The sequence below is a fragment of the Cucurbita moschata genome, unplaced genomic scaffold (assembly GCF_002738365.1).
Source record: "Cucurbita moschata cultivar Rifu unplaced genomic scaffold, Cmos_1.0 Cmo_Scf00007, whole genome shotgun sequence".
Taxonomy (NCBI): Eukaryota; Viridiplantae; Streptophyta; class Magnoliopsida; order Cucurbitales; family Cucurbitaceae; genus Cucurbita; species Cucurbita moschata.
In genome coordinates, this window is record NW_019268523.1 from 1,799,632 (window position 1) to 1,808,930 (window position 9,299).

The window sequence follows — 9,299 nt, forward strand, 5'->3', positions numbered from 1 at the left end:
TTTCTTTTTTAGATTTTATTGGAAAAAAATATTTAATGAAATTAAAAAATAACGTACGTAACAGCGACAAGACACTAACTCGAATTTCAACCACAAAAATTTATATATGGTTTATCATCGCATACGATTTATTTGATATGAAATTAAAGATATTTGTTGTATTTCGTACTATAAATACAACCTATGTTATAATGTTGGAATATGCCTAAATTAATCTTATTTTATTTAATTTTTTGAGTTTACATAAATTTGTAATTATATACATTATACTCGAGATTCGACATGCGGTAGTATTTTTATATTTCGTTCATGTTATGTCTAATTCATCTATTATTTATAAAAACATAAAAATCTAAAAAAATTTAATATTTTCTTTATATATCCTCTCTCCATATTATGTATCACCGGTTAACAAAGAATGTGAGTTAATTTTTGTTTTTCATCTATAAACATTAGGGTTTCATATAATCGATTTGTTGGAAGGGATACGGTTTATATATGCATCGTCAGCCTCACCGTTTTAAAACACATCTACTATAGAGAGATTTTCACACCCTTGTAAAAAATGTTTCATTTCTACCTCCAACCGACGTGAGATCTCATAATCCACTCTTTTAAAGTCCAACATCTTCACTAACACACGTTTCACTCTTTGGTTGTGTTATTATGTATAACAACCAAAGTTCACTGTTAGCAAGTATTGTATGCTTTAACTTATTACGTATTGTCGTCGTTAGCTTCACGGTTTTAAAACGTGTCTACCAGGGAGAGGTTTCCACGCCCTTATTAGTAATACTTTGTTTTCATTTCTAACCCGTGTGAGATCTCGCAATCTACTCACTTGAGGGTGTAGCGTCTTCATTAGCACACTGTCCAGTGTCTGGCTCTGTTATAATTTATAACAATTATAGTCCACTACTAATAGATAGTATTTGCTTTAGCTCGTTACATATTATAGTCAGAAACGGAGAGATTGAATGATACGAAGTGAGCTATACGTGCAAATGTGGGACTCTTTCTTTCTCTCCTCTATCATCAATCAACTCCGGTGTATGTTGATTGGTTGAAGAATGTAAGAGTGTGTTTGGGAGATGAACATAAAAAGGTGGTGTCTGGTATTTCCAAGGGTGTCGTATCAATCAACATGTGATGTGATTTTATGACGGCTAATTGGAAGCATGGGACAACAAACAATGTCATACATTAAGTCTCTGTCAATAATGTTCCACGATCTCTGCAAGCTTGGGAGTGCGTGCAGTGAGCCTATGTTTTTACTTACTTAGCTTCCTTTTCTGCTGCCTCGCCCTCAGGCCCCTCAGCCCCCTCAGCCCCATGGCCCCTCCCTCCTCCTCATCTTCAAATACTTCCTCCCCTTCCCTTCCCACTGCAATATCATTCACAATACTTGCGTCTTGTCTGTGCCACCCATGGGACCAATCGAATCGAATGTAAACATGTCGATGGTAGCCATACTAACTATCTAAAAAGTTTATTAACCTTGCAAAAATTGATACGATCGATTTAACGTGTTATTTTATCTTATGAGAATATGACGTGCGTTACAATAATATATTGTTTTTTTACCTATAAAAAATTTAATACATGATTAAAAATTTAATTGAGAAAAGGAATTGAGTCCGATTCGACAAATGGGCTTTTGAGCAAAATATTTGGGCCGGATTAAATCATAATCCTATCCGGCCCAGGCCCAGGACCAGGCCCAAATGAAAAGACGAGCAAGCCAGCTAAGCGTGAGCTTGGTTTATACAATTTGACCGTTGCAAAACTTTCCAAATAGACCACATCTTATGAAAATTTAAAAAAAACGCCCCGTTCATGATTTTGTTTTTTCCCATTTTAGCCCTGCCTCTCTTGGTATAAACCCTAATAGAATTTGACCGTTACTTCTTCCTCGCAGTCACAGTGATCAGGGAAAGGGAAACAGAGGAGACTCTTAATTGGTGTTCTCTGTTGCATTGAAATTATCAGAGTCCCCATAAGCGATTAACCTTTCTTTCTTAGATCAAAGGAAGAAGAGAATGGAGTCTCCTCAAGCAAGAAAAACAGGGCTGAATCTCCCAGCTGGAATGGCGGAAAGGCCGCTTCAGCTCGAAACGTTTTCGGGTTCGTTTCGGGCGATATCGAGCTTGTCGTCCCCTTCGAAAAACTCGACTTGTAGCGACAGATTCATTCCTTGTAGATCGTCGTCCAGGCTTCACACATTTGGGCTGATTGAAAAGGGCTCCCCAGTGAAAGAAGGCGGAAATGAAGCCTATTCAAGGTTGTTGAAATCGGAGCTTTTTGGATCTGATTTTGGCTCTTTTTCCCCTGCAGGTTCTTCCCAAGGCCATGGCTCCCCTATGAGCCCCAGCAAGAACATGCTCAGGTTCAAGACCGATCATTCTGCCCCAAATTCCCCTTATTCCCCTTCCCTTTTCAGCCAAGATGCTGCCTATTCCTCTGAAATCTCAACCCCACCAAAGCCGCCTCGCAAAGTCCCCAAGACACCTCATAAGGTCCCTTCTTCCTTTAAACTTTGTGTTTCTTTGTTATGGAATGAATCAAGTATTCAGCTGAGTGATACTGTTGCAGGTTCTGGATGCGCCGTCGCTTCAAGATGATTTCTACTTGAATCTTGTAGATTGGTCATCACAGAATGTGTTGGCTGTGGGACTTGGAACTTGCGTTTATTTATGGAGTGCATCTAATTGCAAGGTAAGTTCACTTCACATATCAACAACTCCTGTTCTTGTTTTTGTTAACCCATTTTCATCAACTGGGTGTGTTTGTTTCATTTTCAGGTCACTAAGCTTTGTGATTTGGGACCCAATGATGGCGTGTGCTCAATTCAATGGACCAAAGAGGGTTCCTACATATCGATTGGAACAAATCTGGGTCAGGTTCAGGTAACACAATAGAAGATAGATGTTGGAGTTTGAGGTCATGTTTCAGGACAAAAGCTCATCTGTTCTTCTTTTTCAGATATGGGATGGGAGTCAGAGCAAGAAAGTTAGAACCATGGGAGGGCATCAAACAAGAACTGGTGTTTTGGCATGGAATTCTCGCATATTGGCATCTGGAAGCAGAGACCGTAATGTTCTTCAACATGATCTTCGGGTTGCTAGTGAGTTTGTGAACAAACTCGTAGGCCATAAATCTGAGGTGAGAACCAGAAAACTGGCTAAATTAGATTAAAACAACATTCAAAGCTTATATCAATTCTTGTAAATCAATGCTGCAGGTTTGTGGGCTTAAATGGTCAAATGATGATAGAGAGCTTGCCTCCGGTGGAAATGACAATCAGGTTAGTGGCATAGATAGTAATCCATCCTCTTTCTTTGATCTGATCATTTAATAACAGAGATTGTTTTGTTGGTGGGTATGAACAGCTTTTGGTATGGGACCAGCATTCGCAGCAGCAGCCTGTATTGAGACTAACTGAGCACAAAGCTGCTGTTAAGGCCATCGCTTGGTCACCCCACCAGAGCAACCTTCTTGCATCGGCGGTGGCACTGCTGATCGATGCATTCGCTTCTGGAATACTGCAAATGGGAACCAGTTGGAGAGTGTTGACACTGGAAGCCAGGTTTCTCCTTGTAAAGAGTAGATTGGGTGTGATGGTGTAAGATCCCACGTCGGTTGGAGAGGTGAACGAAGCATTCCTTATAAGGGTGTAGAAACCTCTCCCTAACATACGTCTTTTAAAAACCGTGAGCCTGACAACGATACGTAATGGGCCAAAGTTAACAATATCAGTAGCGGTAGGCTTAGCTGTTACAAATGATATCAAGGTTAGACACCGAACAGTGTGTCAGTGAGAACGCTAGGTCCGAAGGGGGTGGATTATGAGATCCCACAGTGATTGGAGAGGGATACGAAACATTTCTTGTGTAGAAAACTCTTTCCAACCGATTAGCTGTGGGCTGTTGAACACAACTCACTGTGGGAAACACTCGCTCTCTTTATTAAGACCAATCGAGAAGAGAATACAAGACACTCTGTAGAATACTTCTGCTTTTTATTGTTTTTAGATTTCTTGAATGAATAACCTAGGTAGGGTGGGGGTATTTATACTAAGAGTAAACAATCTATATTTAACCAATCTAAATCTAGACCTAACCGATTTGAATCTAGACCTAACAAATTGAATCTTTCTCCTAAAATATCTACATCTCTTTCTCCTAAAATCTCTACTAAAATAAATATACTGGGCTCGTACAATTAGGCTTGACTCTATTGGGCTAGTACAATTATTGGGCTTGACTCTATTGGGCTAGTGATGATATTTCAACAATTGTTGAGGATTATTGGGATTGGGAGTGTCCCACATTGGTTAATTTAGTGGAAGATCATGGGTTTATAAGTGAGGAATACTATCTTCATTGGTATGAGGCCTTTTGGGGAAGCCCAAAGCAAAGCCATGAGAGCTTATGCTCAAAGTGGACAATATCATACCATTGTGGAGAGTCGTGATTCCTAACATGGGCTTGTGGGCTTGGGCTGTGATGATGATGATGGATGGGAACTGATTCCCACAACTTCTCAACCCTTTGATAAACTCTGTCAAATTTTGTTCAGGTTTGCAATCTTGCATGGAGTAAAAACGTCAATGAACTTGTGAGCACACATGGGTATCCCAGAACCAGATTATGGTGTGGAAATATCCATCAATGGGGAAGGTTTGTTTTCCACAACAATTGAAAATGAATAATGTAAATTCCCAGGCTTGAATCTGTTACCTGTTCTTCGTCAATAGGTAGCCACTCTAACTGGACATACAATGAGGGTGCTATACCTGGCAATGTCTCCCGACGGTCAGGTATATGAACATGTTCTTATGCCACTTGTTGAAGGAACAAACTTCCTCTTTGAAAGAATCTCATAAATAAAGCCTCTTGCAGACAATTGTAACAGGTGCTGGAGATGAAACACTTCGGTTCTGGAATATCTTCCCATCAATGAAAACACAGGTAAAGAAGAATCATACAACAAAACAGCCGTCAACCTTAAATTTCTCGTATATTTTAATGATGTTTGTGTTTTTTCAGACACCAGTCAGAGATACGGGCCTGTGGTCACTAGGACGTACGCAAATTCGGTGAAGCCAAATTTTGTATTCATTCATTCATTCATTCATTTAGCTGTGCTCTCGTGTTTTTGATGTGTATAAGTATATAATAAATAAGATAAAGGGATGATCATTAATCAAATGAAGATTACATGGGTAGCAAGTAACGAAACTCGGATTCATAAGGTTGAATTTCCACCATTTTCTTGATAGGAGACTTAGTTTCACCATTCAAACACTCCATTATTAACCTCTTCAAGCTTGCAGAGCCAGGAAGTTGGCTATAAATCCATTCCAACATCGATTCCATGTCGTCTGCAAAGTCTTTCATGTGCCATTCAAGAAGCTTTGGCACCATTATCTTCTTCTTGCTTGTCATCCCCACTGATGCTTCCAAATACTCCACTTTTGCCAACCCCAGCTCGTTCACCACTTCCTCAGGAGTATACACCCTTAACTTCATAAAGTTTCCACACTTTTCTTTGTCAATTTCCCTTCAAAGATCCATTGAAGAAGTTCATAAAATCTATAGCAGAAGAAAGACACTTACTGCAGGAGATGACCAGCTGCCTCGACATAGAGCAAATGTCACATTAGGTTCCGGATATCCTAAGCCATAGGCATGCCTAAGCAGCATTTCCTTCTCATCCAAAGCCTTCAAAGAGAACTCATAATTAGTACAGTCCACCACTACTAGCAGCGATATTGTCCTCCCCAACTAATGTGGGACATCAGAAAATAACTACTAGATGGTTATCGCTTACGTAATTTGTTTCGGTTGGATGCCGAAGAATGAAATGTTCGATAGCCAGAGCATTGAGAACTATCCCACCAACATTAAGAGCAGCCTGCAGGTCAGAGGAATCACATATGCCTCAGAGAAGTTCAATGATAATGGTAACACATTTCATTTTGTATACCTTGTTCATCAAAGCCAAGAGCTTTTCTGTTGTCGATGGCTGCCCATGTTCGAGAAACGCCTGAAATTTGGTTCATTACTGTCAGTATATTCGAGTAGGAACATGACTGATATTAATGTGTGTCTTACATGTCTTACAGTACATGCATTATAGAGGAGTTATATATGTTTATCCAGAATGCTAACTTCTGTTTGTACGTCAGAAAGGTCAACTCCACACTGCTCAGCTTATGAATCAAAACCCTGAAGGAAACAGAACAACAGTTTCAACTTGCAACTCTACTTAATCTGTGGCAACCCGGTTAAACAGATTGCGAGTTACCTCAATTTTCTGATCGATGGCGAGCACTCAGGCAATCTACGGATGTCGAAAGACGTTCGCGTGATGTGGATGAAGTTCTTATAAGGGCCAATGTCCCTCACAGAGCCTTCTGAGTCAAGCAGTATAGTATAAGGATTGGTCTTTGAGTTGATGCCGGAAACGCCATGTTTAGTTTGGCTGTTGTGTGATGGCTGATTTAGATCAAGATAAATGCTTATGAGACACTTGATCAAGTGTTCTGAAAGCTCATTTGGTGTCTCAATGAAAGCTTCTTTTCGGGTTCTCGTCGCATTCTTCCATGCACCGACGTCGCATGCTCCAGCAAGATGGGAAGATTGATGATTAGCAATGGAAGACATGGTAATTTGGATATCAGAAGCAGCACTTGAAGAGAATCTCCTCTCACTCAGCATCATCATGTCTTTTCTAAGTTCATCATAACGCTGAGATTTGGAGCGGTGGGCATTAGTTTCAGGTCCATTGAAGAGCAAGTTTTGTTGGCAAAGCCTTCTAAGGCGCTGTTCCCTCTCTTTGTCCAAGTTGAATTTCAGCTCTTCAACCTTATTCTCTAACTTATCAACCTCCCTCTCCACAGCTCCCAGCTCTTCCATAAACAACTGCACCTGCAAAGAACAAGGACTCAATCAACACATTTCCTCTGCAAAATTGATGCTTTTACACCAAAAACTAGTGTACCTGAGGGGGCAAAGAGGAAGAAACATGGGGATGGGACAAGAGAGGGCCATGGAGAGCCCAATGCAGAGCCTTGTTGAGTGCTTGTTCGGCAAGCAATTCTGCCTGCAACTTCAAAACCTGAAGAGAAACTCAAACTAGATTACCATTTCAGGCCATTTTTAGTCTCTTCCTCTTTCAAATACTTAAAAAGAAAAGAAGGGAATCTCACTTCAGCCTCAAGATCAAGCTTGCGCTGATGCTTTGGCGTTGGCTGCGTCAGGAAGTCCTCAAATTTCATTGTGTATTTGGGTTTGAGAAGAACATATAGAACAATATAGCTGAAAACTGAACAGAGTTCTAAAAGGGTTCTTATTTAAATGAAAGGAGGATAGAGAGAAGGGTGTGATCGTGGGTGCCATTAAAGATGAGTTGACTAAAGATTTTCGGTTTGAGAAAATGGGTTTTCTGACATTAATTAGTATAAAGATAGGCAATCTCGTGTGTCTTTTGGATTTCATTAATATGAAAGGTGGGTGTGGTGAAGAACGTGAAGAACACGAAGAACATCAAGAACATGAATACAGATACAACAGCAAAACCTTTTCTGTCTTCAAATTTGACAGCGGAGAACTCAATTTTGGTTTGATTCACACATAGGTTTTATGTCAGAATTAAACAAATATTTTAGAGTTTTAATGCAAAACATATCATATTATGATAATATTTTAGTTATTTTATATTTTCCAATAAGAATTTTAAATTAAATTAGTCTCTATTTGTATTCTTTTTATAAATGGTGAAAATATATTTATATACTATCTTGTTTCACAAAAAATTTATTATCATTGAAACATTACTAATATATCGTGAAAAATCTATTCGCCGTCTGTGGGGATCGAACCCACGACCACGTGGTTAAAAGCCACGCGCTCTACCACTGAGCTAAGACGGCTTGGTTTGATATAAAACTTGTTATTTTAATCAAATTCTAAAATTTTGGGGGAGAATTTAAATTTATTTTAATAAAATGAGAAAATAAAAATAATCGACCGCCGTCTGTGGGGATCGAACCCACGACCACGTGGTTAAAAGCCACGCGCTCTACCACTGAGCTAAGACGGCTTCGATATAAAAAAAGTAATTAAGAGTGTTTTTTTATTATGAAAAATAGATACTCAAAATTAAATGAAAATATTTGATCAAACCCACGTACAAGAAAATTTTCTAATAGGTTTTCAACCATATCATTTCTTGGGTTAAGTAAATTATAAGTTTTTATTTTCTTTTGTTTTTATTTATTTAATAAATTATTAAATTTGTAATTTAATGTTTATTGAATAAAATATTTTTTTATTGTAGGATGTCATGGTTTTAGGAGCAACTCAAATTCTATTTCTATTTTCGGTCTAGCATTGTGGTTTCATTGGACCTTAGGTAGACTCTTCTTCGCCAACCAAACACAAACTACTTGTATGTGCATGTTGGTCTATGCATGTTATTTCATTGCGACTCTAGTCAACTTCTCTTTACTCTAGAGTAAGACATGCTTATTAAGAATCGACCCATCAATTAACTTTTATTGTCGGGACACTGCAACTCTCGTGTATATGACAGTCATATATGGAGGCCTAATAAAATACAAACTAAAATTTTTAAAAGTAATATATTGAAACGCCGTCTTAGCTCAGTGGTAGAGCGCGTGGGGATCGAACCCACGACCACGTGGTCGTGGGTTCAGCGCCGTCAAGTGTTTAATAACATTAATATTTTGTTTTACACTTAATTTTTAAGCATTTATCGTTTAAACAACTGGGATTAAAAATACACATTTTTAGCTTTTTTTACTTTTTACTTTTCACTATAGTTTTAATCCACTCCAAACTTACTTTTACACAATAATTTTGAATGAAGAGGGTATGCAACCATAAAAGTGGTTAAATGCCTCTCGAAAATAAACATCAAAATAATAATCACAATAATACTAATACTACTAGTATTAAACAAAATAATAATAATAATAATAATAATAATAATAATAATAAAATGGGTCTAAGATTAATATTATAAATTTATGTTTTTGAATGAGGAATTTTACAGTAGAAATAATGAAGATGCAGAAGCCAAGCAAAAAAAAGATCCCCCCTTGCAGGCTACAGGTATCACAGTGGAGCTGATGAAGCCACACCTTAGTACTCACTCTCCTGCCATCCTCCCACTTCCTCTCCATCATATTGGGTCTCCTGTGAACCATGTAACCAACTTTATCAACTAAAGTTCATCTCATTTTGACCCTTTTTTTTTTTTTTTTTTTTTTT

General features: G+C 38.3%; 3 protein-coding genes and 2 non-coding genes across 5 annotated transcripts in view; 1 reads left to right on the forward strand and 4 right to left on the reverse strand.

Annotated features, from left to right (window-relative positions):
* The first annotated feature begins 1,894 nt into the window (after window positions 1-1,894).
* Window positions 1,895-5,232, forward strand: LOC111444642 (protein FIZZY-RELATED 3-like). The gene is given in 12 exon segments (XM_023082607.1): window positions 1,895-2,516; window positions 2,593-2,715; window positions 2,802-2,906; window positions 2,983-3,162; window positions 3,242-3,304; window positions 3,390-3,498; window positions 3,501-3,586; window positions 4,579-4,633; window positions 4,636-4,679; window positions 4,757-4,819; window positions 4,902-4,970; window positions 5,049-5,232. Coding segments are annotated over 12 exon segments (1,428 nt in total). The 5' UTR covers window positions 1,895-2,039; the 3' UTR covers window positions 5,103-5,232.
* Window positions 5,146-7,635, reverse strand: LOC111444641. The gene is made up of 8 exons (XM_023082606.1): window positions 7,214-7,635; window positions 7,006-7,122; window positions 6,310-6,932; window positions 6,131-6,230; window positions 5,989-6,048; window positions 5,833-5,916; window positions 5,619-5,723; window positions 5,146-5,525 (listed from the first exon to the last, which is right to left on the reverse strand). The coding sequence occupies exons 1-8, from the start codon at window positions 7,280-7,282 to the stop codon at window positions 5,217-5,219; spliced, it is 1,467 nt and encodes a 488-aa protein (XP_022938374.1). The 5' UTR covers window positions 7,283-7,635; the 3' UTR covers window positions 5,146-5,216.
* A 229-nt stretch (window positions 7,636-7,864) lies between these two features.
* TRNAK-UUU lies at window positions 7,865-7,936 on the reverse strand. The gene has a single exon. It is a non-coding gene; the product is annotated as a tRNA-Lys (tRNA).
* A 98-nt stretch (window positions 7,937-8,034) lies between these two features.
* Window positions 8,035-8,106, reverse strand: TRNAK-UUU. Its single transcript has one exon. It is a non-coding gene; the product is annotated as a tRNA-Lys (tRNA).
* A 910-nt stretch (window positions 8,107-9,016) lies between these two features.
* Window positions 9,017-9,299, reverse strand: part of LOC111444720 (elicitor-responsive protein 1-like) — a 2,826-nt gene continuing 2,543 nt past the window's right edge. Inside the window, exon 5 of the mRNA XM_023082732.1 lies at window positions 9,017-9,224. Within this exon, the coding sequence (XP_022938500.1) occupies window positions 9,171-9,224 (54 nt within the window). The 3' untranslated portion in view covers window positions 9,017-9,170. The remainder of the gene's footprint in view (window positions 9,225-9,299) is intronic.